The sequence below is a fragment of the Mytilus trossulus genome, chromosome 2 (genome assembly GCF_036588685.1).
Source record: "Mytilus trossulus isolate FHL-02 chromosome 2, PNRI_Mtr1.1.1.hap1, whole genome shotgun sequence".
NCBI lineage: Eukaryota > Metazoa > Mollusca > Bivalvia > Mytilida > Mytilidae > Mytilus > Mytilus trossulus.
In genome coordinates, this window is record NC_086374.1 from 14,896,240 (window position 1) to 14,924,141 (window position 27,902).

A 27,902-nucleotide genomic window follows, 5' to 3' on the forward strand; every position below is an offset into this window, starting at 1 on the left:
TGTGTTTTCTTTGAACTGTATTTCTGTCATGAGTGTTGATAATTGTAGTTCAGTGTTCTCTTTTCCTTTTATAATTTCCCTCTGTTTTAGTATTTATCCTTATTTTGTTTTTGCTTAATCGAATTACGACTATTGAACAGCTTTAAACTACTTTTGCCTTTATTTACTAACAAGGTGACAGAAGCTCAATGACATTTAGTATTGAAGATCAAGTGAAATTTCATTAGAATCTAATGCCAATATAATTGAAAAATATCTACTGATTTTTCCCATTTTTGTTGAGCATGCGACAAACAGCAAAAGTAGGTGATTTAAACTAGCTTTTAATGATTACTCGTACTCAATTCCCTTTCCCTCTTCGAACATTTCTTTATAAATGTATTTTGTCTTACGTTAGTTTGCTACATTGAAAGGTTTCAACTCCCATAGGCCTTAGTTGACCTTAGACGGACTGTGCTATTATTTTTATGTCCTTTTTGGTCATATGATGATTCCTGTACATCCTTGGCATTTAAATATTTGGCTGTAAGTGTCAAAGCATGCACATCAAATAGCTTCGGACACATGCAGTTTATTAAGTGTTGTTTTCATTGTTTACAGTACTTGGCCGAGACCGATGGTGGTGGACTGTCGTCCATGAAGGTATCATCGGCTCAGTAGTAGAAAATTCGGTACGGACTGATGAAGGTCCATCCAGAAAAGTATAAATATAAACTGTGTATATTTTTTTTCTAGAGTTTGAATATTCTTTCGAAGTCTTATTAGTTAAACTAGATACTTTACTACAATGGTATTACATGTGTCTGGTTAAGATTCGCGTTTTGTATGTTAATTAGTCTCCGTTGAAAATTATGGCTTTTTACTCTGTATGTTAAACTACCGCACAATCTTATCAAAGAGAAACGTTTTTTTCTTTTTGTTAATGGTTTTCTTGATATATCTATTGTAGTTGTGACAATTTCTTTCTTTTTGTCAGTTATAAAACTTGAAAAGTACACACTTATTTGACATGTTAATGATTGTTTGAAGGAATTACATACTTGCTCGATAATATTTTGTTTGGAAAATTAAAATACGACACATTTGATTAGTTTTTCGATGGTTTTTTCAAATATGTGCCTGCTTATACTTTCTCATAAAATCCGCTGGTCGTAAATATTTGACGTCTGCCATAATTATTCGTTTGTTTTAGGTCAAATCAAGAAATCCCTCTTTTAAGCGTTTCCAATTTTGTCATCTCGGTGTCCTTTATACAAAATTTAATCCTGGCAACTATGATGAGTTTATTATAACTTATTTTACGATATGGGGTTTGCTCATTAATGATTACCACATTTAAATATCTTCATTTTTCTAGTACATATTGTAAATAGTTGCAAGCTTGTAACATATATTGTGTCGAATCTTTCTTTTGTGTCATCTTTCGTGATTTTTCATCCGACTTACAAATATCTCCTGGTATGTATTGGTTTATGGTGAACAATGCAGTTTTTTTTCAACTTATAGACGAATATGATAACTTTGATTAATTAGTAAATGGTTGAAACACTATGCATGAGAACGTGTATTAACCATTTGTACATTTTTATGGTCTGAAAAATACCATGGAGTCTTTGGAGTTTTGACATTTGAACCAGTATTTTAAATACCCTTTACACATGCATGCAGATTCAGTAAGTAGTTATAAATACTTTTATTATTTAAAAAATAAATACATTCAACTATACAAATGTAGTTGTATATGGTTAACGTAACAGTATGCTTGTATGGACTTTTTTGTTGTTGTTTTGTTATGTTGACAACAATTGTTCTTAACAATCTATGCAATCGATCTATACATTTTGAATATTTCTGTGGCAGTTATTGCAATTCATTACAATTAAATCCATTCAAGTTGTTATCATTTTAAATTCAGCATGTAAAACATTGGGTTTATATGAGTTGAGCACTATCGACAGCAGGAACTATGTACAGGTACTACTATCAAACTTCGTTAGGATCGCATAAATATATTTTTACCTGAAAATAAAAAAATATGATTTTACCAAACATGATGTATGTATAACAAAGAAGATGTGAAATGACACATACTTAACAGCTATAGGTCACTGTACGGCCTTCAAACAATGAGCAAATTTTTTATCTACATAAAGTGATAAAATCTGTGTGTATTTTGCGGCTTTGATGTTAACTTTAAATTCTAAGGTATACTCAATGTTCTACAAATTCTTAAAACACGTTATAAAATGAAATTTGTGTAATGGTAAAAAACGAAAGCGAAAATCTTTTCACGAATCAGCGGATGACATTTTTTTAGGTATTACTCACTCATGCAGATTGCTCGATGTTTAATACTTGAGAAGACAGTAGTTTAAGTTTAAATCATCAAATCAAATAATTTAACCAGATGCTCCGCAGGGCGTAGCTTTATACGACCGCAGAGGTTGAACCCTGAACAGTTGTGGCAAGTATGGACACAACATTCAAGCTGGATTCAGCTCTAAATTTGGATTGTGATTAAATAGTTGACACAGCATAGGTTTCTGACACAAAATGAATGTGTTCTAATGAACTTAAATTTTTTGTTTTCTCTTAGAGCAATTCACTATGCTGTTGAATATTAATCCTCTCAAAAAAATGTTTATGAAATTTCAAATGATAAAATTGAACCCATTTTTTTAATCACATCCCCCTTTCCCTTATTCCAAAACTAATCTCAATTAAAATTTCTAATGGAGTTTGCAACAATAACTACTCATTTAAATACATCATAAAATATTAAGATGTAAAAAAAACTGCTTGTTATCACTGAATGGTAAAGATTATTCTAATTTATCAGTTGGTAGTTAAAAGTGAATATACATTGTATATTGTATATAACAAAGATTTAAGTTGATTCTGGACAAAGAAAGATAACTCCAATTAAAAAAAAATCTTGCAATTGCACAATATTATGCAATTAGATATTTCTTGCTTACTATTCTGGACAAAGAAAGATAACTCTAATAAAAAGATAATTTGCTATTTCACAATATTGTGCAATTAGATATTTCTTGCCATTGTGCAATACTGTGCAATTGAAAAGACTTGCTATTGCACAATACTTAATATAATAATTTTAGATCCTGATTTGGACCAACTTGAAAACTGGGCCCATAATCAAAAATCTAAGTACATGTTTGGATTCAGCATATCAAAGAACCCCAAGATTTCAATTTTTGTTAAAATCAAACTAAGTTTAATTTTGGACCCTTTGGACTTTAATGTAGACCAATTTGAAAACAAGACCAAAAATGAAGAATCTACATACCTACATACAAGTTAGATTTGGCATATCAAAGAACCCCAATAATTCAATTTTTGATGAAATCAAACAAAGTTTAATTTTGGACCCCGTTTTGGACCAACTTGAAAACTGGGCCAATAATCAAGAATCTAAGTACCTTTTTAGATTCAGCATATCAAAGAACCCAACCGATTCATTTTTTGTCAAAATCAAAATAAGTTTAATTTTTGACCCTTTGGACCTTAATGTAGACCAATTTGAATACGCGACCAAAGGTTAAGAATCTACATACATAGTTAGATTCGGCATATCAAAGAACCCCAATTATTCAATTTTGATGAAATCAAACAAAGTTTAATTTTGGACCCTTTAGGCCCCTTATTCCTAAACTGTTGGGACCAAAACTCCAAAAATCAATACCAACCTTCCTTTTATGGTCATAAACCTTGTGTTTAAATTTCATAGATTTCTATTTACTTATACTAACGTTATGGTGCGAAAACCAAGAAAAATGCTTATTTGGGTCCCTTTTTGACCCCTAATTCCTAAACTGTTGGGACCTAAACTCCCAAAATCAATACCAACCTTCCTTTTGTGGTCATAATCATTGTGTTTAAATTTCATTGATTTCTATTTACTTAAACTAAAGTTATTGTGCGAAAACCAAGAATAATGCTTATTTGGGCCCTTTTTTGGCCCCTAATTCCTAAACTGTTGAAACCAAAACTCCCAAAATCAATCCCAACCTTTCTTTTGTGGTCATAAACCTTGTGTTAAAATTTCATAGATTTCTATTAACTTAAACTAAAGTTATAGTGCGAAAACCAAGAAAATGCTTATTTGGGCCCTTTTTGGCCCCTAATTCCTAAAATGTTGGGACCAAAACTCCCAAAATAACTACCAACCTTCCTTTTGTGGTCATAAACCTTGTGTTAAAATTTCATAGATTTCTATTCACCTTTACTAAAGTTAGAGTGCGAAAACTAAAAGTATTCGGACGACGACGACGACGACGCAGACGACGACGCCAACGTGATAGCAATATACGACGAAATTTTTTTCAAAATTTGCGGTCGTATAAAAATCAATGATTATAGAAAATGTAGTTAAAAATAGATATTCATTTCTAAAAGGGAGTTAAAATAGATTCGTTAAGCTCAGGATAACAAGATGTTCTATCACTCAACCACGTTTTATTTATATAATTTGTATAGATTCATTGAAAGAGATACACCTGTATATGTTAATCTGGTATGTTTTGTGTAACTCTGACAGCAGTTGGTAGTTTTCATGATTTAATTACATCACTGTTTCATTACTTTCTTTTTTTCAACTTGATTTCAATATGACATAGGAATAATTATTGCGAGATATGTCTTAATGTGCACACTGATTTGGAAAGTACTGGTCATGCTTTTAATGAATACGTTGTTCTGGCAATTTCTATTTTTATTTAGTTATAATATTTTCGGGAAGGGAAAGGGAATGGTGGCTAATGCCATCCATTGCGCTATATGTATAGAAATTATGAGTGAAAATTATTTTTTATTCTTATCTAATACCAAGCATACCTCGTCAATATAGCCAACAAATCCGTCGTTCATGTTACAATTACCAACCATCACTGGCTCAACACTGGGTTTGATTCTTCCTATAAAATATCAATAAAAGAATATGTTAACTTAAATAAATATAATTAAAGAATATGTTAACTTAAATAAATATAAACAAAAGAATATGATACCTTGACTAAATACATTTTTTTATATGTAAATTGTCTAATCGTCACATTGGGCGTTGGACAGTAAAATGCATTATTGCAATGTCGGCATTCGTCATTATGTAAATCCAGAAAAGTGTTTCACTATTAAAAAGCGTGCTTCATCATAATCAAGCATTAAACAAAAAGAGAACTAGCAAAATGTTTGCGATGATATAACAAGTAGATCATTATCGAGCGATAATCTAGAAAAAAGTTATTTTCATGTGATCGGTAATCAATATCGAGCATTGTAAGCAGCTTAGTGTCTTTGGTATCAATTGAAACATATATAAAAATTACATTTAAAAATCTTTGTCTTTTTTGTCTTTACATTTTGATAGTAAGAAAAGTCACCTTTTTTATACATGTTATTTTAGAAACGCAGTATTTTTGTTGACATACCCTTTAAATCTTTAACATCGTTGACCTGTGTTGATGAGCCATCAGCCTGGAATGTTTGTACGGTAGCATTTAACTGTTGGTTTATGTACTTCATCTCTACCACTGTCCAACTTCCTGGCTGAAATTATTAAAAAAAAAACTGTTGATTCATCGTTGTTCAAAGGTAAAAGCTACATGCATAAAGTTTTTTTAATATTCGGGAATATTATGACTTTAATGAACTGCACTACATAAGAAAATTACTATACCAAGTCAGGAATATGACAGTTGATATCCATTTGTTTGATGTGATTTATCTTTTGATTTTGCCATTTGATAACGGACTTTCCGTTTTGAATTTTCGTCGGAGTTCAGTATTTTCGTGATTTTACTTTGTGTTATGAAGACTTATTTAAAATCGAGAGGGAGTAAACACATTGTCCATCTATTTATGACTCAAAATCACATTTGTTCAAATCTTAAAAAGTAAAATAATGATAAATAGTCATTAAAAAATTATGGTTTAAAAATATTAATATTTGGAGTTATGAACACTGATATACACAATTTTTACTTCTTCTGTCTTGTGGAGGGCCTATCATACGTATAATTAAAAATGGAAATGAGGAATGTGTCTAATGGACAACAAAATGGTACCCAGATACTACTGTATTACAAAAATAAAATCTACGTATACATCTTACCGTGTATGGCAATGAAATTGAAGCAGTTCCACCAGACTTGTCCATGTTTCCTTGTTTAGTCGAAATAAAGAAAATAATTTGATTTTTTGTCTTTGAAAGAAGAATTGCAAACGATGGTGATAGTTCGTTGCTGGATACTGTCTTACAGTTAGAGATCAGTACTTGTGAATCATATCCTTCTTTGCCATTGTGATAAAATCTCATTTGAACAACCAAGTGTCTCTCGATGTTCTGATTAGACTTGAAGTATGGAACAGAGATCGCTGCTCGTCCGTTGAATCGACCACCTGATCTTTCTGTTAATGTAACGTTGCTTGTTTCGATATAACTGCGACCGCTGATGACTCTTTTACCGTTAAATGATATGTCTGTAGTCGGCACACATCCTGTTAGAATGAACAATTTTTATGAGTTAAAATGTTCATTACTTTAATATTTTGAAATATTATAAGTTAGCACCAGGTCATTTTCTTATAGAATATACACATATTGGTGTCTATACTCTTCTCTTAAACTTTAATTCTTAGAGAAATGCAAACAACAATCAATGTATGTGGATCAAAATAGGACAAAAAAGAGACTACAAATATATTAGTGAAAGTGATAAGTAATATAACAACTAACTCTGTCATAGATGTTGATAAATACCTTTGACGATTTTTGTCATGTAGGTCAATATCCTAACTCGTCAACATACCATTTTGTTTAATTTTAAGCTCTGATCTTTTTAACATAGTTACAAAGAGATGTAAAATTAAATGTAAAGGTTAGAAAATAAAACTGTGTACACATTATATGTGTACAGTATCACACTGTTTGAATACATCATCTCTCTATTCTTTAATCTAATTCAAAATAGTTTCTCTTATGATCGATGTTCATTACACAAAAACAAAATGGAAAAAAACTTGGTGTTTTGAGGGCTTCCTCACTTACTGATTCTTTTGAAAACAGCTCGAACACATGTGCATTGCTCCTCATCAAAGCGTGTTCCAGTGGCACAATTCATTACTGTCCCGTAATATTTCAGGACATATAGTGATTCATCTTTTGGGTGACTTTCAAAGGGACAGCCTAAAATAAAAAAGATTGTGTTACATTATTATTCACGTATAGTTTATTACGATTTACAGAAAATATATTACGATCACTTTCTTTTGGTGATTTGAATACACTTGAGAAAGAAGTAATTCGGCACAGCTGCTACAGATTTATCAATCGTGAATAGTTACAACTTCGATCTAAGAAAGGAACAATAAGTCGCTTTAAAAGTATAGTCGATACAATTAACATTGCAGTTACAAAAAAAACAAATCTTTATTTCATTTCTCCACTTAACAATAATTGACTTACTGTTTTTCTTCTTCTTTTCTGGCATATCACCTCTCAATTTATATGGACATTCAGCGTCATCTATCTTACAGGAATCGCTTGCTTGGCAGAAGCCGTTTTCATAAGCCTCATTAGCAGGACAACATTCTGCATCTGACCGACCATTAACACAGGTCCAGTAACTTCTGCAGTTCAAACCTGACGGGTAACTCTTGAGTGTTCTATCTCTACATGGATCTACATATACAAAATAAAACAATTCAGAGAGATGATTTCGAAGCCGCTGCTTGTTTTCTTCCAGTGTAATACCAGATCACACAAAACAACTGCCAACGTCTTTCTTTAAATTATGATTGGTGGCATAACAAAACGTACTTTTATAGAATGATAAAAAAAGACAGACTATCACAGACCACAAAATATCAAGACATTTGCATAATAGAATTCTCTAATTTACAAAGAACATTGTTTTCGTCCGTGACTAGATGTACATTACACTTCAGAACTGTTCAAACTCATCGTGTATCGTTTTTTTCTTTTCATGCTGTTCAGTTGTTGGCATTGGTTATAAAAAAAAATTGTACTTTATGTACAACTAAACCATATGCAACTTACCATTTGGACATACTACGTTTGATGCAGTATCACATGTATTTTTCATTCTAGACCAAAAGGTTCCAAAAGCACAATTCATTTCTAGAGCCTCCATGCCAGCACCCTCAGCACTAGCCGTACAACGAATGTATTTCCTACAGTCACCAGGATGTTCAAAATAACAGTCGGTGCTATAACAGTTTTGAATTTCACATATCCCTATTATAAAACAACGAAATATGATTAGAATGGAAAAGTGTATTTCTGTGAGAAATACTAGATAAAAAGAAATGCTTTGAAGCACTGATATATTCTACAAACAAGATATTTATGTTTAATTTCATTCGAGATAAGTTAGCATTAAATAAAGAAAATATAATTATTTGGAAAGGAAACGTTTTGTGTATAAAAAGGATCACATACTGTGTAGTTCAGTGGTTGTTATATATTATTTGGGTTGAAAAAAGGATTAAAAAAAGTGTAGCTAGTTCAGTTGTTGTTGTTGTGTGCGTTTGACATAATTGCTTTTTATTTTTATGTTTTTGTTTTACGTTTTTCTTCTTCTAATTGTTTCTGATTTTGTTATCATTGGCCTTTTATAGCTTTCACAATAGTACTCGTTTTTGCATTTTTAATTGATTATATCCTTGTATTTTTTATCTGAAATGGATTGTTGTACATTGTAAATCATGCAGCATCTGTTTTTTAAATGCATTTTGATATATTAAAATACGTACTTTGATCGGCAAAAAGTTGTCTGAAATATCTAATTGGTTTCTCAGTTGTTGGTACATCAAACTCCATTCCGAGTTGTTCATCTCTTCTTAAAGCACCATTAAAATCAATGTCTGACGAAAAAGCTCCATCTTTTCTCAACACATTTCTTGTATCTGTGTTTGACGTTCTTACTGTTTGTGGGTTCAATTGTACTGAACCACTAGTTTGGGATCTCTCGGAAACTACTGTTCTAGTACTGCTTGTTTGTCCTTTAGAGTTCTTTGCAGTATTGGTTTTTGTTCCAGTAGTTGACTGTCTTGATACCTCTTGATTTACTCTATTCTGTTGTCTGTTACTTCTTGTTGTAGTATCGATTTCTGTTTTCTGTTTTTTATTCCTTTTTCTTGGTACACGTCGGTTTGAACTACGTGAATTAGATGACGCTGTGTCACTTGCTTTAACGGCGTTCACATCTGTACGTCTGTTTTCTTTCGAAACTGTTGTCCCTGCACTTTGGACATTGTTTGTCTGACTTGTACTGGTTCCAGTGGAACTGATTGCGGCGTTTTCAGTTTTTAAATTTTCAGCACCCACAACTGGTTCCTTGTCTAATCCTTGAACATTAGTTTCTTTTCTTGTCGAAATGTGTCTTGTCGTAGAAGATTTACTTGTCTTGATTGCAGTTTTGTCTGAACTAGTACTTGATTTCATATTACCAAACGGGTCTACACCCGGGGTTGCAAAGGGGTCATTTTTCACATTAAGATTAACTGAAAGGGAGAATGGTTTAAATTTATACATATATTTATCTTATGAAATCTAAAAAAAATCAGATCATCAGCCATAACGAAATAATAATAATAAAATTAAATAATAATAACAATTACAAAAAATGAAAAAAATTGTTTTTGCAAAATTGCTAATGAGTAGAAGTTAAAATGTTCTCATAATTAATTGTGATTAATGAAATATTGAATCTGAATCTGTATCGCACTAAATTTAAGAAAAAAAATCATACAATACCAATATATAAATAAGCAAATAAACCAAAAAAGGTTAATTTTACTAAGAATATTGCATCAAAGAATCTTACAATTTTAAAGATTACTTTCAGTTGATTTGATTATTCATTCAAATTAAACAAAAAACAAAACAAAACAAAACATAACAGATATGTCAACCCTTTTATTTCCATGGAAAACGAAACTGTTTTATCGATCATTGCAGGGTTCTGTTCTCAGAAAACTTACCTCCAACGTTCTGAACATCTTGTGCGTAAATATATGTGTGGAAAAATATGGATAATACAACAATTTTATGGATTTCTGTAAACATCTGAAATGGAAACAAATATATACAATTTAAGTTTCAATGAATCTGTATTGATTTTGTTTTCTTTTTTCAAAATTCCTCAAGCAGGTCAAACATTGACATTTTACTGTTACAAATACATTAATATTGAGTGGTGACAAAGACTAGCTGTTCAATATGAATTGAGACGAACGCTGTGTATAGGGATGTGGTCCGGTCCAATTATCAGTTTCTTCTTGACAGTTCTAATACGGTGGTTGGTTACCTTTTAAATCATTTTACTTTTATATGATGAATGTTATAAGTAAAACAATGCAAATAAAAGAGTTTTTCATATTTTCATTAAATATTGAATTTAGACATTTAACTTTATATTGCTATGATGTTTCATTCGTTCTTACGTTTTGTTTTATACTGATTTTAGTTTATTTTATTTCTCTGTCATTTCAATTCTTAAACCAAGTCTTGATATAATCAAGAAAAAAACGTAAATTCTGTTAACTTGTAATAGATAGGTGATTACAGTCCATTTATAATCAGGTCAGTGCTCACCATTCATTATCTGCAATACCTTTGTCTTGTCATGCATTATAATGAGCGATGCATTTTCGTGTTTTAAAGTTTTTCCGAAAATCAATGGACCTGGTATATGTATGTATTTCTGTCCAATATGACATATCTAATTATCTTTATACGCCTGATACACTTTTTGACCTTATATTTAAATGAACACCAGGATAAATGAGCAAACATGTCATATGATAATCATCTTGTCATGAATACCATCGTAAAGTCATTCAAAAATTGTCACAATAATACTATGTACGTAAACATACATGCATATTTTTATAGAATTATAAATTTATTCATAATTATGCATTATTTACCTCATATCCTTTGTTTAAAAAGTAAAAAATGGTCTTTTCTGGTCAACATAAATTTAAGTCGTGCAGCAAACAGAATTTATGAAATTAAAATTAACTAATAAACTGACACGACAAGGTTGTCAGCTATTCCCTATTAACTAGATCATGTTGTTTATTGGAATAAGATTGGTTTTGTTGATCAATATAATATTGGTTGTTTTATCGTTTGTGTGTTAGAAAATTAGAAAATCAGTTACTAGTATCATTAGTGGAGATCGGTAGTTAAAAGCACCATTGTTTGTCAAATTATTTATTTAACAAATCATAACTAAATCTGCAATTTTATATTCTGAGCACTTTGAAATTAAAATTTATATAATATATTAAATCAGGTTTAGTTCATCATTTTTCAAACAAGGAATGGATGTTCAAAGTCAGGAATCTGACAGTTGTTTTCCATTCGTTCGCCATGATTTGTTTTAGCTTTTATTTTTTGCATTTTATAATGAACTCTGCTTTTTGAGTTTTCCTTGAAGTTCTATAATTGTTTTTTATTTTACATTTTACAAAGAATATATATCTATATCAAGAAAGAATAGTTCGAAATTAGCGTACATGTATACATTTTTTCCATACACAACTGACTAAATATAAATATTACACATAAATATAAATATACAAGTTATTATGTGTTACTTTCAATACCGAAGTTATTGTTTAATGACTTCCTATTATAACAAAATATAAACTTACCTTGTTCTTGTTAAAATAAATAAGACTGGGACTGTAAGTGATAAATTATATAAATAAAATACAACAATTAACTGGATTGATTACCTTTGTTTCGCAGTTTGTGCATGAGTCCCTATATTTATATATTAGTACACGGAAGACGTAGCCTCGAGCAAAAGTAATTCATTTGTTGTTTGCATCGTGCACGTAAGAGTTTTTTGCATATGTAGGAGAATAACATTTAATAACACACCCAAAATACGTTTGAATATTTAATGGTGAACCAAAATTTGTTGTTTAACAATTAAAATGACCAATGACAATCAATTGATAAGTTGTTTGAAATATGTCACCTGTTTGTTCCAGTTGTGTATATGTTAGCCCACTAATAAGTTTGTATTATGACGCCTTTTACATGAGTGTAATGCGTTTAATACTTCATTTTAAAAAAAATCAATAACATGCATATATTAGAAAGACATTATTGTGATGAAGCAGTTTATGCTAATTAGTAAATGATAAACAACATGTAGCATGTTCGTCCGGAAATAAACATGTTCCCAGGAAGGTTTATACAGCGTGGGCTTTTATGTGTTCTTTAATGAAACCCAAATGATAAAGATTTGTATGAAAATTAGAGATTCATTATTAAATGGGTATATGTATGAAGCGTCTTACATCTGTCGGTTAGGAAAAGAGTATAGGTTATGTGTAACCAACTTCTTCTACAGTTTCAAATCTAGAGACCGCTGAAATTTTCTATCTATCAGAGCAAAGTGTGTGTACACATTTGGAGACATTGTTATTTTCAGCAGCTTTCTAGATGTAGGGTTTCCCTCAAGCACCTTCAACTGCATAGAATATTTGTGTAAACAATGAAAATGGAAATATAAATAGTTTGATGTGTTGAACATTGACTTTGAGCTTTAATTAGCTTTGAGTATCTGCGAAAACTCTTAAACACTTATATGTATCTTTTGACGTTTTGTTAGTTGCCATTGTGCATAGAACCTATCTTTTTAGTCGAGCACTTACAATTCATTTTTACAGTTAATTCCAATGTTGAGTTCAGTGCTTCGAAAATTTAAAATGTTGGGGAAGATTTACCTCTCACAAACATATGAAACCTCGATAATTGTTTATGCGCAAACAAAAGACAGTCACCCGTAGTTCAGTCGTTGATGGCAGTCTGTTTTATTTATTTAGTCATTAAATTATAATACATTGTTGGCTGCTGTATGTTAGACATTTTTATCTATTATGTCTGGTTGTTTTGTTCACGCATCGTTGTCAATATAATTGAATTTGATGCGACTTTCATACAGGGAGAGGTTATAAAACCAGGTTCAATCAACCATTTTCTCATAAGAAAATGTCTGTACAAAGTCAGGAATGTCAGAGTTGTTAACCATTCGTTTGCTGTGTTTGAGATTTTGATATTCCGTTTTGAATTTTCCCCGTAGTTCAGTATATTTGTGATTTTACTTAATAATTATTGGTGTTTAATATTATCCTACATATTAATAGCTTAAATCAGGCTTTTACTTTTGTTTCACATACTGATCTCATTTGTCTTAGCTTACTATACGGTTGAGTTTAAGGTAACCTGCATATTTGTTTACATCATTGTCTCTTGGTCTATTACTTGATGTACTAGAAGGTTTAGATTTATGTTTACAACAACATTTTGAAGGGTCTCAATAGGGTAAGTATTAACCTTTTATATCAGCTAAACAAGATTTACAAAAAAATGCACAATAAGCTTAACAACTGAAACCAACAATTGACTACGCTACTGGTGGACTATCAGTCCCGGATGGTATCATCAGATCTGATGAGTATAGTCAATACTTCGTTACCATTTTCTACATTTGAAAATGCCAGTATCAAGTTAGGAATATGACAGTTCTTGTCCATTCGTTTTTGATGGGTTTTGTTATTTGATTTTGCAATGTGATTATGGACTTTCCGAATTGATTTTCCTCTAAGTTCAGTATTTTAGTGATTTTACTTTTTACTCTTATGGTCTATAACAAATCTGTCTTAAATTGTCTGTTTGGAAAAATGAAAATTATTAGGAAACTAAGATTTAACCCCCAAGTTTACACATTATTGTCAATATAATGGAATTATATGCAACTGTCATATAAATGGGAGGTTTAGTGCTATAAAACTATGTTAAATACACTATTTTCTACATAAAACAGTACGAAATCATTGACAGTTGTTATCCATTCGTTTGATGTGTTTGAGCTTTTGATTTTGCCATTTGATGATTTGATTAGGGACTTTCCGTTTGAACTTCTCCTTGGAGTTTGGTATTTGTGTTATTTTACTTTATTCGTGCAAAGTTGACCGTAGATGTATTTGGCTTTTATTCTGTATGGTCCTTTCATGTCTTACAGCTCGTAATTGCTTCTGTTGTTATACCCTTTGCTTTCATATATATGGTTTACTTTTTAAATTGTTACTTGGATGGAGAGTTGTCTCATTGGCACTCACACCACATCTTCCTATATCTATATTATGAGCGTTCCCTGTATGGGTGAATTAAGAAAACTCTTCGGTAGTATGACATTATAAAGTGCTATTTTATTTATTTTTTATTGCATTGGGTATATATACATGTACCGCTGCTTGTGGACTATCAGTCCACGAGGGTATCATCGAAAATAAATAAAGCTGTCATTGTACAACTTTGTAAAATCTCAAGAAACGAAGGTTTCAACTCCATCCGACAAATTGTACCTTAAATATAAGATAGATTCGGCTATTATTTAAGTCCTAAATGTGGTAATATACTAAAGCTGTTGATTGTGTTTTGCGCGTTCTTGGTGAAGGTTAATCCAGCACAGCGCATATTTTTCTTATATATATTATACATTCAGTTATAACACTCTAAATGGATTTAGCCTACTGTATTTTTAGATACTGTTGATCATTTATGTGTTTCTTTTCGTATACAATCTTGGCATTCAAATATTCGTCCTAATGAATGTAAATCTAGAACAGAGCTTCGGACGCATGCAATTATAAAGTGATATTTTCATTTATTTATACAAAATTGCCTAGGATTTTATATAGGACAATTATGCTCATCACGTTTTCAAGTGTAATTCGACTTTGACTTTCAAATTTTGGCTTTTGAGTTTTAAAAGTGACTCGGACGCACTAAATGATAAAAATCTTATTTTCGTTTATTATTACAGGGTCGATACCACTACTTGTGGATTATTTGTCCACGTGGACAGCATCAACCTATTGGTCAGTACTTCAGGACTGACAAGATTTATAACATGTTTTTCTTTAAAATTCTCCGTCGATAAATTAATAAATAAAAAAGTAAGACTCCAACTCCCTAAGGCAAGGTAAACCTTAAATAATCCTCTCGTTGTCAAATCTTATATGAAGGTAAATTAAAAAAAAAAACACGCTCCGAACGAAAACTATACAAGTGTTATTTTCAGTTATAGAAATTCTGATTTTGTATGAATCATACTGTTCTGCCTTTTACGTTGAGATTTTCCTTAATAGACAGAAACTGAAACAGCAATAAAGGTAAACAATACAAGAGTCTACAAAAATGTGCAAGATTGGAACCATCAATTTTAAAACACCTTGTACGAGTATTTGCGGTAAAATGATGATACAGGTATCGTTTAACTGTTTAGCTGATTCATAATTGATAAAAGGTATAACAAAATACTCGAAACTCCAGGGCAAATTCAAACAGAATGATTCTGAAGAAGCTGACAAAAACACATCAAACGCTATCAATCTACTCAACAAATGATAATTAACTGCCATATTCCTGACTTGATTCAGGCATTGTCCGAGGAAACTGGTGAACGCTAAACCTGGTTCCATAGCTAGCTAAATCTCCCACTTGTATGAAAGTTGTTTATAGTTCCAATATATTGACAAAACTGGGTAGGCAACCAAAAAGACTTAACAGGTTAATGCGACAATGCTTGGGATTCAGCAGCAGCGTAAAAAGTAAAATAACAAAAATACCAAACTCCGGGGAAACTTCTTTACGGAAAGTCACTAAACAAATGGAAATATCAAAAGCTCAAAATCGTCAAACTACTGTCATATTCCTGACTTTGTAGCGGCATTTTGTTATGTTTTGTTTTGTTACCCCTCACCCATTTTCTCAAAATTTTGACTAAAAGACTGACTTGATCGGTCGTAAATTTTGAAAACAGGATTACTCAAAAACTATTCATTGTAAATACACAATTTTTTCACAGAGTTATGTTTTATTATAATATTTCTAAAATTAAAACTATTTTATAGTGTACCCTAAATTTCTTTGTTGTGATGTTACACTATTGTTTCGAGTTGGGTGAAGGTTAGAGCCTATGCATTTGTTTGAACCTATTCTAAGGCAGGAACCTGATGTTAAGTGGTTATCGTTTTTATTATGTTTAATAAGTGTTTCTTGTTTCTCGTTTTTTTTTATAAATAGATTAGACGTTGTTTTTTCTACTTGAATTGCAACTGCACTAGTCACTTTTGGACCCTTTGTAGCCCGCTGTTCGGTATTAGTCAAGGCTTCGTGTTGGAGGCCGTACTTTGACCTATACTGGTTTAGTTTTTACAAACTGTGACCGATGGAGAGTTGTCTCATTGACACTCATATATACCACATCTTCTTTTACATTTAGGTAAAGGGCCCTACCCTGGGACGGTGATGTACCAGTACAAAGTAAGAACAAAGTATAAATCCTGTTGAACTCTTCAGATCGAAACAAAGCAGAAAAAATGTCTAACTAGATTAAAAACACAGACCGAACTTGCCAGGGTACTTATACATTCCTAACACAAATTAAGACACAAAATACAATTCTGAGAGTTCTCGTAGTTACAGACGGCTTGTTCAAATCGAATAACAAATAATAAAAAATACAAGTTTTTAAGACTAAAAAAACAATCAATATAGTTCTAATTTCTCGTGCTGTTAGGTTAACACAACAGTTCTATATACCGGTATATACCAGGTTTAAAATACCAATACCGGGTTTTCTATACCAATAACATGTCCCAAAACCTATCTTATATAACCTCCTTATTCATACACACCATTAGTGCAAATTTTAGAAACAATTTGTTGCACTATTTAACAAAAACGATAACTCGTATAACACTACCAGTAAAAAGGAAGTCTATAAGTGTTCAACAAGTGGTTAATTTTTCCTGTATCAAATTATGTGTACTTCTGAATAGATACTTGTCTAGACGATTTGTTAAAGTCTAAATATGTTTTTGTTTGTATGTGTGTCCTTTAGTTGTTGTCTCTTTGGTGAAAATACTATAAGTATAAGGCTCAGATGGCCTTGGGAGGTCAACAATTTTGCTCCATCAATCATTCGTAATGCTAATCCTTTTAGATCTGTCAAACCCCGTAGATTCCACAGTTTTTTACACTTTATAATGGATAAGTAAATGTCTCTTCACTAAAGATGATATAAAAGATTATAGACTAGTGGTACAGTTAAATTATCAAACCCTTTAATAAATGAGCAAAATTCGAAATCCAGGGGCAATAACTCGTCGAGAGAGCCCACTGATCATTTGCCTTATCGGACTTATTTTTTAGATCTTTGTTATCAGATCATGTTATAGTTCAATGTATTGGCTCTGGCCTTTGTTTAATATAGTCTTGTATGATTTTTAATTTTAGTTTCTTGTGTATAATTCGGAGTTAAGTATGACGTCCATTATCACTGTACTAGTATACCTATTTTTAAGGGGCCAGCTGAAGGACGGGTACGGGAGTTTCTCGCTACATTGAAGACCCATTGGTGGTCTTCGGCTGTTGTCTGCTCTATGGTCGGGTTGTTGTCGCTTTGACATATTCCCCATTTCCTTTATCAATTTCATCTTTGTTTATTATAGTTTTTCGAAGTATAATAAAAAATAACACACACAAAATGATAAATCTCCTCTTTCAAGGACAATGAATCCTACATGGCAGTTATTCCTTTAACAGTTTCGGTCAAGTAAAATTGTATGTATATTTTTCTTTCTGTACCGAAGTTTCTCTTTGTCTTATCAATCCAGAATAATAACAACAAAACTACTTTTGTGCAAATGAACATTGCAAAAATACATATTTTATTTTGAAATTAAAAAATCTTATACAATCTTTATTCACAATGTGTTGAAAAGGATGTGCTGAAACAAGTACCACATGCTATCTTAATCTATCTTCTTGTTGAATTGGATACAAAAAATATATAAAACAAAATCTACACTATCATGCTACGTGCTCTTTTCAATACAAAATAAAAATATTGAAAAGTTGCATGATGAATATTAAAAATCATACAACTTTCAAGATGAAATACGAACCGGTATATTGTGTGAATTATTAGTTCGTCAACTTTAAAGATTTAAATATGAACATGTGTGCATTTAGAAATAAACTTAAGTATTCTTCATTTGAAGTCAGATTTAAGATATTTGATAGTAATTCAGCATTATGTTCATTTTCGGAGGAGAACTTATGAAATGAGTGCGTACATGGATGTTTAGTAACCAACACAGTTATTTTTTATTTTAAACTTTGTGGTATTAGTAAAATGCTGCACAACTTGAGACCACAAAAGAAAAGCATCATCTGTGCAATAATGGAAGTATTTATTTCACAACAGCATTCAAAAATACATAATTTAGCAATCAAATTCTAGTAAAATTCATATGTATATCAACTTGCGTGCTCGTACATATAAGAGCATAAAGATATCTGAGAACTTAAGTTTTTAATCAGAATAACAATTTTGTTAATCCTGTTGCTACATGGTTAAAGTTACATGATAGACTATTTTTGAATGAAATATCTTCAAAAGTGTATACATTGATTGATTGATTGATTCTCTTTATTTCCTCCATTATACTGAAGATTTACATTTTATAACACAAAATAAGAAATGTTTGATAATGTTAATTCATGTAGTCAATACTTATATTGGTAACATGATAAAGGCAATGCTTATATTGGTAACATGATAAAGGCAATACTTATATTGGTAACATGATAAAGGCAATACTTATATTGGTAACATGATAAAGGATAGAAATAAATTTGGTAATACCAGTATATTGAAAACGTAAATTATAGTTATAAAAAGTTAAAGGTTCTTTATGGTGGCCGGTTAAGGCCATTTCGCGTTTTCGCGTTTTCGCGTTTTCGCCCATCATATTATATAGGGCGAAAACGCGAAAACGCGAAATCGCGAAGTCGAAAACGCGAAGTCGAAAACGCGAAAACGCGAAATATTTTTTCTTTCCGATTTCGCGTTTTCGACTTCGCGTTTTCGCGTTTTCGACTTCGCGTTTTCGCGTTTTCGCGTTTTTGACTTCGCGATTTCGCGTTTTCGCCTTTTCGCGTTTTCGCCTTTTCGCGTTTTCGCGTTTTCGCGTTTTCGCGTTTTCGCGATTTCGCCTTTTCGCCTTTTCGCGATTTCGCGATTTCGCCTTTTCGCGTTTTCGCGATTTCGCGTTTTCGCCTTTTCGCCTTTTTGTCCCCGATATTGGTCTAATGTAAAATTTTTGTTAAAAAAAATCTGATTCATATTTTATTTATCATGTTTATAGTGTATAAAATCTATTTTTTTTTCACAAATAAATACATTAAAATTGTTTGATTTTGGATTCATTAATCATGTTAATTAAAAGATGACAAAAATGTGAAAAAATGTACATTTAAGGTACATTTGTAATATCGATTCTATCTTGAAGAAAACATGCAACTTGGGGGTATAATTTAGAGTACCAAAAAATCAACATAAGCTTTATAGAAAGACAAAAACATATATGTACATTTTGTGATAACCAAATAGAAGATGAAATCAACTTTTTCTTTTCTGTATTTCAAACAAATCATTAAGACAAGAATTTATTGAAAATTGTAAAAAAAAAAGCAATAAAAATTTAGAGGAATTAGATGATTCAGATAAACTGGTATATATTTTAATTTTCTTGATGTTGAGTTTTTTTTTTTAAGTTAGAATTTAAAAAAACGAATCGGAATTAATTGATATCTCAGTTTAAACTTACATTGCTGGCGGATCAAGCCATTTTAAAAAGGGTGTTCCAAACCAGGAAATGGGTGGTGGTGTCCAACCATATGTCCCCATCAGGTACTTTCTAGATTTTCCAAATGCCTGGTCCCCATTCAAAAGCATTGATCGTCAAACCCATTAAACTAGACGTTCCCGTGGGCATTTTTTGTTACATATCATAGAGTGATAGACAAACAATAAACAATCTATCACTGACACTGTCCCAGGGTTTAAACTGGTATTTTTTTCAATTTTGCAAGGAATTGCAATAAAAGTAAGTATAAGTAAGTCAAACTTTATTTGGATTCGGCATATTGACAAACAATACAAACATAAGCTCTAATGAGCTTTTCACCGAATATAAAAACATATGCAATAACAAATAAAACAAGGCATGCAGCATGCAATAAATAATAAGAAGCAGCACCAAAAATTAACTCTAAGCAAATAGCATATACATGTATCTTGCAAAATACCAAAACATATATATGAAGCACTAAAAAATTTTGAAAAAATTTCAGTTTAAAAATTGATTTTTAAATTATTTATGATTTATAAAGTAAAAATTTCAAATCTTTCAAATTTTAAAAGGTAAAAAACAAAATTTCAGTTTAACTACACATTTTTAAATAGCCCATTAAAAATCACTCTTCAGCTTACAAGGTAATAAGTTTTAAAATAGAATGTTATATAATTCTGCTTTTTAAATTTTCAACAATACAGTTTCATTTTACATGTACTACTAAAGCGATTTAATTGTCGGTCACGGGTCATTGACATTATTACAGTTATTCGAATATTCGATTTTCTACCTTGCAATAGACTGAATAGTGTCAACATTTAGAACGGCGCCCACACTATTACTGTATAAACAATACCTTGATGCATTTCTTGCAGTATTCGAGGGAACATGGATGATATAGAAAGCTTCTGTGGAGCGTCAGAAATCTGGGTAAGAATTGTGTTAAAACCTGATTAATTTGATAAATATGATATATTTATTGCAAGTCAATGACCTATTTAATTTTTAATAGGTTGTATATATGTCACAGGCAAACAATGCGAGGTATATTTATACATTTTATAAACTACTGGTACCTGCTGGTACTATTATATATATCGTATGGATAAGGGCAAAACATTATTTGTAAACTTACACTAACTACTATACAAATCCTTGAACACATTCATTTGATCTTAACTAATCATTTGAAGTAAAAATAAGTTGAAATATTTAGAGAAAACACACAGACAATTATCTTTTTTTTTGTCAAACTTATTGTCTGTGTGGTTTCTATAAGACTAACAAATAATAATATAAATAATATAGGGTTATTGCATGAATATTGGGGAATATTGTCCCGAGTAGAATTTTATATTGCACGAGCTTGCGAGTGCAATATATGTTCTACGAGGGACAATATTTCCCAATATTCATGCAATAACCCTTTTATTGTATAGCAATATAATATTTGAAAGTAAAAATTGGTTTAAACTAAGATTTAAACGTTGATGACGTCATGAATTTCAAAGATTTATTGCACTAGTGCAATATTAGAATTTATTGCACGCTAACTTTTGGTTACGTTCTGTGGGAAATATTATATTGCTATACAATAATATAGAGTTATTGCATGAATATTAAGGAATATTGTCCCGAGTAGAATTTTATATTGCACTAGCTTGCGAGTGCAATATATGTTCTATGAGGGACAATATTCACCAATATTCATGCAATAACCTTTTTTATTGTATATCAATATAAAATTTGAAAGTAAAAATTGGTTTAACTAAGATTTTGTTGTTGATGACATCATGAAATTTTAGAATTTATTGCACTTTTAGTTACTTTCTGTGGGAAATATTTTATTGCTATACAATAATATACAAATATAGCCTTTGTATGAGGTCGATACAAGGATATATTGACCTAAAAGAAGTATATTGACTGAGGACGAAGTCCAAGGTCGATATACTTCTTTGGGTCGATATATCCTGTATTGACCTCATACAAAGGCTATATTTGTTATATTATTAATTTCCGACCATATTTGTATCAAAATCGTCATTTAGGCTTGTTGGAATTTTATTGATATTACATTGTCTTCTTGATAATAACAACATATTAGTTGTTATTTCACTTATTTTTTTTTTTGACATCCGTATTTGAAGACTTTTTTCGTAAAATAATCGATCACAGATATCATGTGTTTCAAAACGTTAAACAATATCCTCAAATTCATTACATGACGTCACAAAGTATATCGGTTTTTAGATATTCTAAAAATAACCGTGCGATATGCATTTTGCCGGTCAATATGCTTTTTGCTATCCGCCGTTTTCTCTCTACCTTCGAAAATATAGTTTAACATGTGACTATCCCTAAACGAATCAAATTTGTTAAAATATACGAATTAATAATATTAATATTTATTCCGGTAAAGACTATATATACAATTACATAATACAACCTTAAAATATATCCATGTTACATATGTACCACTAATGCCTTAACCCAAGGATGACCCACGAAAGCGAACAAGATTATTTACAATGGGGTCCTTTTACTCTTGATCTTAAAACGAATCATTTTTTAATCAATTTTACAGCTCTAATAGTATCTATGATACACAGCAGAACTTATTCATACTAAAAAAAATAGTCTGAAACAATCATGACAAGAGTAATTTTTGATAATTTTTATATGATTATTTTCTATATATGATATTAGTTGGCCTTAGAGATCAACATTTGTTTTCACTGGGGGGGTTTCTTATCTGAACCAGGGGCTCATTTGGGTATATTATAGGACCAGACAGGGTTGATGTGATTACAAAGAACATCAATGTTCTGCTTGTTAGTGATGTAGCATGCCTTGCCTAACATTTTTTACTAAGAAGATAGAGAAGGAAAAAGTAAGATAGAATTTATGTTTTCCATATTTAAGAGTGAAAATTAAAGGTTCCAAACATTAGAATTACATCTACACTTAACACACATATACTCCTTATCATTAACTTAAAAACTATAAGAAAAAAAAGGTGTCATATATATCTTGTGTAGAAATCCAGAACAACCATATTTTAGTTGTTCGTATATTGCAAGTCATTTTAGGTAGCAAGTTTATACAAAGATTTAATTCCATGAACATTATTCTTAGAAATAATAAATGAATGTATACAATATAATCCACAGGATGAAACGCTCCTGTCAAACAATACATTCCCAGAGTTTACAGACTGTTTCCAGAACACTATATTAGTCTGGATACCATGTGGATTTCTATGGATTACAGCACCATGTTACCTTTACGCCCTTCTCAGTTACAAGGGTTCTCCAAGACAACACTCTTTTCTGAACATTGCAAAGACAGTGAGTATAAACTATAACATATATATGATATTTTTGGGAAACACCATTTTAGCCTCCCCTTTTTCTGTCAATCTATTGGAGAAAGATGAACACCCTTTGTCATGGCTATTTCATTTAACTCGTTTTGCTTTTAAATGATGTGAATGAATTATATATGATAACTTTTACAAATTCATAAGTCACCACAGAGACCTTTTTGAATTAAAATTGAATAAAAGAATATCAAGTATTTTAGGACCAACATATTTCATACACGAACTAGACAAACCATAAGCAAATACCTTATCATTGTTGTCAAACAAAGTTTATATTTTACAGTTTATAAGTGGTATACTGTTCATCTTAACAATAGTGGATATCTTCAAAGCAATCAGTGACCATAGAGCTAATCCTACACCAATAGCTGTGTATCTGGCTGCAGCAATAAAACTCCTCTCTTATGTAAGTGTTATAAGACTGAAAACAACATGCCATAAGTGTGGGATGTATACTTTTTAGTCTAACATGAAAAGTAATGATTAAAAGTTCTGTTTGAATCTTTATTTCATTAGATATGAATCACAGCATTAGAACTCAAGCTAGCAAAATACTTTTTTTCAATTTCCACAAGAATAAAATTTTCAATACTCCTGAAAATATTTGAACTTTTTCAGTTAGCTTCATATAATGACTTAATCTTTATATTTAACTTTTCTCAAATTAAGTCAAAATGAAAAAAAAAAAAATTACAAGACAAATAGACTGTCAAACCAATTATCCAATTAATATATCCAAAGTTTGTGGAAGTGATGTGTTTATTTTGTTATTTTAGATTTTTTTATGTTTTCTATTTTGCAGTTTCTAACCATCTGTGAGATACAACTAGAAAGGATAAGAGGATTTGTTACATCAGGGATCCTCTTCATTTTCTGGTTTACCAGTTTAATAGCATCAGTAATACCATTCTATACCCTGATAATCAAAGAGGTGAGTATTGCAGGGAGCAGGAACTATAAGTTATTACAGTGTTTACTTAATTTCCTTATACTTTAAATTCAGAAATTACTGTGAAAAATGCGACACAGTTGTAAAAGCAATAATTTAAACTCACATTTTGAAATATTTTATATGAATTAAACTATATTTTTCTGAAAATCGTAAAATTTAAAATCGCAAAAATAAATGCACACAATAATTTCTGAATTTACAGTAAATGATAGTATCAGTAGTCGATAATTGAAGATTTGAGATAAAAAAAAATAATATTTCTCTATTAAACTGAATGCATGTTCCTCATGATGTGAACTTTTTAAGATTAATGCCAAATAAAGGTTTTGACCTAGATTCTGCAGTTCACTGAACATGGAAATGTGATATTGTGAGTTAATTGGCCACGGTGTCCAATTACCAATATCACATACATTATGATATAATAATTTTTAGAATATTATAAACCTTGTAGTTTAAAGCAATTGTTATGCCTTATTCTGATTTATAAATTCACATCTGTTCTGAAATAAATATAACACTTCCTATACAATTTGAAAGGAAGGTTGGAATAATTTTATGTGATAATAATGATTTATTTATTAAAAATGTGTCACATTACACTTTATGTTCATTTCAGGTTTACAGTGATGACATACTTAGATTCAGTTTGTTTTTCCTGTATTTTATTCTCCTTCTATCCCAGTTTATACTTCATTGTATTGCAGAGGAGGTGTCGGAGAGCTCTTCTGGCAAATACAATATTGGTATTGTGAGTATTAATGTATTTAATAACAAAGAATACAATGCAAAATACACAAAACTTCATTTTTAAAGCAATATTAGTGACCTTCTGCTGTTGTCTGCTCTATGGTCGGGTTGTTGTCTCTTTGGCATATTCCCCATTTCCATTCTCAATTTTATATAATTAAGTGCAACAAACTTGATGAAACTCTGAGGTGGAGATTTTGTATTTTTCTAAATGATTGGTATAACAAAATCTTTCTTGATCAGGATTGTGATGTTTTCTATTGCATATATTGGCAGTATTTCCTAATATTTTAGCTATTGCTATAAATTGATATGGATCTGTCTTGTAAATTAACTAAAAGGTGAATGGAAAGTTTTCCCCATTTGGCTAACAGAACTGTGTAAAATGTTAACTAGGAGCTAGCAGCATTTTGTTAAAAGAATAACCATTATAACGAATTTTAAAAGTTGAAAACAAATTTGTTCATTGTTTTTTTTTCAGAAACCTTGTTTAGAAGTACAGGCTTCATTTTTGTCCAGAATTACATATTGGTGGATGAATGGGTAATATTATAATTATCTCAGCATGATTTCTGCACCTCTTTAAAACCATGTATTGAAGAAATCTTGGTGACATGCACGCTTTAGGTATATATTTGAAACACAGTTACATAGATATAATTGTTTTTTCTATGCTGTATAGTTGGTGAACATTGCAACAAAGCAACAAATGAAAAGCATATGAGATGGACAGCAACCTATGAATACAACTGAATTACAAGATCCTGACTTTTGACATCACATCGTCCCTGGGATACAACAAATTGAGACAAATTTGTCAAAATGACAAAAAAACACATAGTATCAATATGAGTACTTACAATTACTGAAAGCTCTAATAGTTCAAAGCCAATAGACAACTTTTGAGTTCTTCTGTCACCGGCAAAAATTCGTCAATTATGCACGCCTTTATGAAGTCAGTTACCAGATAGAGGGGGTCGCCTGTATCCCTGCACTATTTACGTTCATCAAGCGTCTTAGTGATCGTCATTGTGCAGGATAAACTAGAAATAATAGTTGCTCTGTAGGTTCTTACTGACAATTCCCTAATGACAGCAGTGTTGATTGATTGTCAATTTTGAGAATTCAATTTCCCAAATAATTCGTACAATATAGAATTAAAATTTTCCAACCACTCGCTCAACATTTGAAGGGAAGTGAAGACGCCCCTAAACGCACTAATGACATTCACTAAAACCAGAGTTTTTGACGGAAATGCATCGAACTCGAAAGTTGTCTATTCCAACTATCAAATGAACCATGTATTCTCAGACTATTTACATATCAAGTCAGTACACATCTAATGGATTTAGTATAAAGATCTGATAAACAATCTGAGAAAGGAATGGCTTTGTGCAATGCTAAACTACATGAATTGTTTATTTCATCTTTGTAAAACTTTACTTTACTTTCCCTGTTTTTTTCAGGCTTATTATCACAGGTTATAAAAAGGATTTGGAGGAAACAGATATTGCAGATCTCCACCCTAGAGACAAAAGTGACCAAGTTGTTCCAAATTTTGAAAAAGTATGGAAGAAAGAATTAAAGAAACATGCAGTCAGAGAGTAGGTTGAGAGGTTTTAAATTTCCAATAGAAATAAAGATTTAATTATAGGCTTTAAAAGAAAGTAAAATTTAAAAAAGATACAATGTTTAAAGCCTCGGTCACACCTTACCGGATAGCTCGAACGGACGCCTAACGGATAAAAAAAAAGTTATCTGTTGACAAAATTTTTATCCGTTGGGAGTCCGTTGGTGTACTAACGGACATGTAACGAATGCCTAACGGACACACAACGGACATTGAACGTACGTGAAACGGATACATACCGGACAGAACGGACGTCGAACGTACATCCAACGGACGAGTACCGGATAAAACGGACACCTAAAGGAAGCGTAACGGATAAAACGGATGAACAAAATAATCTGAAAATTAAAGGCAATAAACCATCTAAAAATTAAAGGCAATAAACCATCTGAAAATTAAAAGAAATAAACCATCTGAAAATTAAAAGCGCGTCAGATGGACATGGTATCTAGTATATATGTTATAATATTTGCTTCTGGGAAAGTCTGGTCAGTAGGACAGTTATCAAGGTCACACGTACCAAACAAATTGAACAATTTATCCGTTTTTTTTACGTTTCTTCACACGAGGGTCACTTTTTGAGTTAACTGGTTTAGTTGATTTTATTTTGTATTGCGTCTTGTTTAGCATGATATGTGTGCAAATATAGAGCTCCTCTGATTAAAAAAAATCAAGGTAGAAGCAGTGGGTAATTCAGTCTTATAGAGTTTAAGTTGATTTTCTGAATTTGTATATATTATGTACCTCTGGTATGAAAACGGATGTGGTGTTATGCGGAACTCTCCATCCGTATTGCATGCTACGATATTTTGCTCCAGAAGCAAGGTGTCTAACTTAAGTGTAATTGCTAACTTGAGTCCTGGTTCCAGCGGATTTCTGTAAAAGGTATTCTGCTTGGCTTTGCAAGGCCCAACCCACTGCAATATCTTGTCGAACATCTCTGTGGGGATTCGAAGGAAGTGAACAAAGGAATGCCGATCCTCCCGCCTAAGTTGGGTCATGAGTTGGTCATATAGACCAAAACTGCGTAGTCTTTCAGGACTAAGCCATGGTCGTGTCCACCATCTCCTTTGTCTTCTCCTTTCGACAGCTATACGGTTTATATTTGCTACATTTAAGTTGAGTCTGGCCTGAATAAGAGCTGCTTGGTAGCGAAGACGTGCTCTTACTCCAAGATCCATCACGAATAATAAATAGTCAGGACACTCAAGAAAATCTAACATACCATATATTGGCATTTCTGACGCGAAATTTCAATTGGCATTTGTCCGTTTTACATCTAGTATTTTTGAATTTTATGCATTTCTAATGCCTATTTTTTTTTTTTTTTTATGTATATTATTTTTCAACTTCTCTGTAACCTTTGTACTTGCATGGTTTTATGAGAATAAACTATCAGTAGGCATCCG

At 31.3% G+C, this 27,902-nt stretch overlaps 2 protein-coding genes across 4 annotated transcripts in view; one reads left to right on the forward strand and one right to left on the reverse strand.

The window, feature by feature from the left end:
• Nucleotides 1-1,678: 1,678 nt before the first annotated feature.
• Nucleotides 1,679-20,692, reverse strand: LOC134706570 (uncharacterized). 3 transcript variants are annotated; one of them, XM_063565613.1, is made up of 10 exons: nt 20,633-20,692; nt 10,027-10,111; nt 8,797-9,546; nt 8,081-8,278; nt 7,487-7,702; nt 7,070-7,207; nt 6,134-6,519; nt 5,451-5,568; nt 4,858-4,937; nt 1,679-2,019 (listed from the first exon to the last, which is right to left on the reverse strand). In XM_063565613.1, exons 2-10 carry the CDS (start codon nt 10,109-10,111, stop codon nt 1,984-1,986), a joined length of 2,007 nt encoding a protein of 668 aa, XP_063421683.1. In that variant the 5' UTR covers nt 20,633-20,692; the 3' UTR covers nt 1,679-1,983. The 3 variants fall into 3 exon arrangements, with proteins under 3 accessions (XP_063421683.1, XP_063421682.1, XP_063421681.1); XM_063565612.1 differs by lacking the exon at nt 20,633-20,692 and adding an exon at nt 11,791-11,857; XM_063565611.1 differs by lacking the exon at nt 20,633-20,692 and adding an exon at nt 11,707-11,830.
• The window catches only part of LOC134706569 (multidrug resistance-associated protein 1-like), a 35,243-nt gene continuing 27,900 nt past the window's right edge, over nt 20,560-27,902 (forward strand). The window contains exons 1-7 of the mRNA XM_063565609.1: nt 20,560-20,706; nt 22,950-23,126; nt 23,445-23,567; nt 23,964-24,092; nt 24,733-24,864; nt 25,345-25,406; nt 26,330-26,467. Coding sequence (XP_063421679.1) covers nt 20,665-20,706; nt 22,950-23,126; nt 23,445-23,567; nt 23,964-24,092; nt 24,733-24,864; nt 25,345-25,406; nt 26,330-26,467 — 803 coding nt within the window. The 5' untranslated portion in view covers nt 20,560-20,664. The remainder of the gene's footprint in view (nt 20,707-22,949; nt 23,127-23,444; nt 23,568-23,963; nt 24,093-24,732; nt 24,865-25,344; nt 25,407-26,329; nt 26,468-27,902) is intronic.

Coding starts and splice junctions, on each gene's coding strand:
- LOC134706570 (XM_063565613.1), bottom strand. CDS start 10,111: ATGTTTACAGAAATCCATAAAATTGTTGTATTATCCATATTTTTCCAC. Junction 8,279..8,796: donor ACAACTTTTTGCCGATCAAA/GTACGTATTTTA, acceptor GTTTTATAATAG/GGATATGTGAAATTCAAAAC. Junction 5,569..6,133: donor CAATTTCATTGCCATACACG/GTAAGATGTATA, acceptor TAATAATTTCAG/CCAGGAAGTTGGACAGTGGT.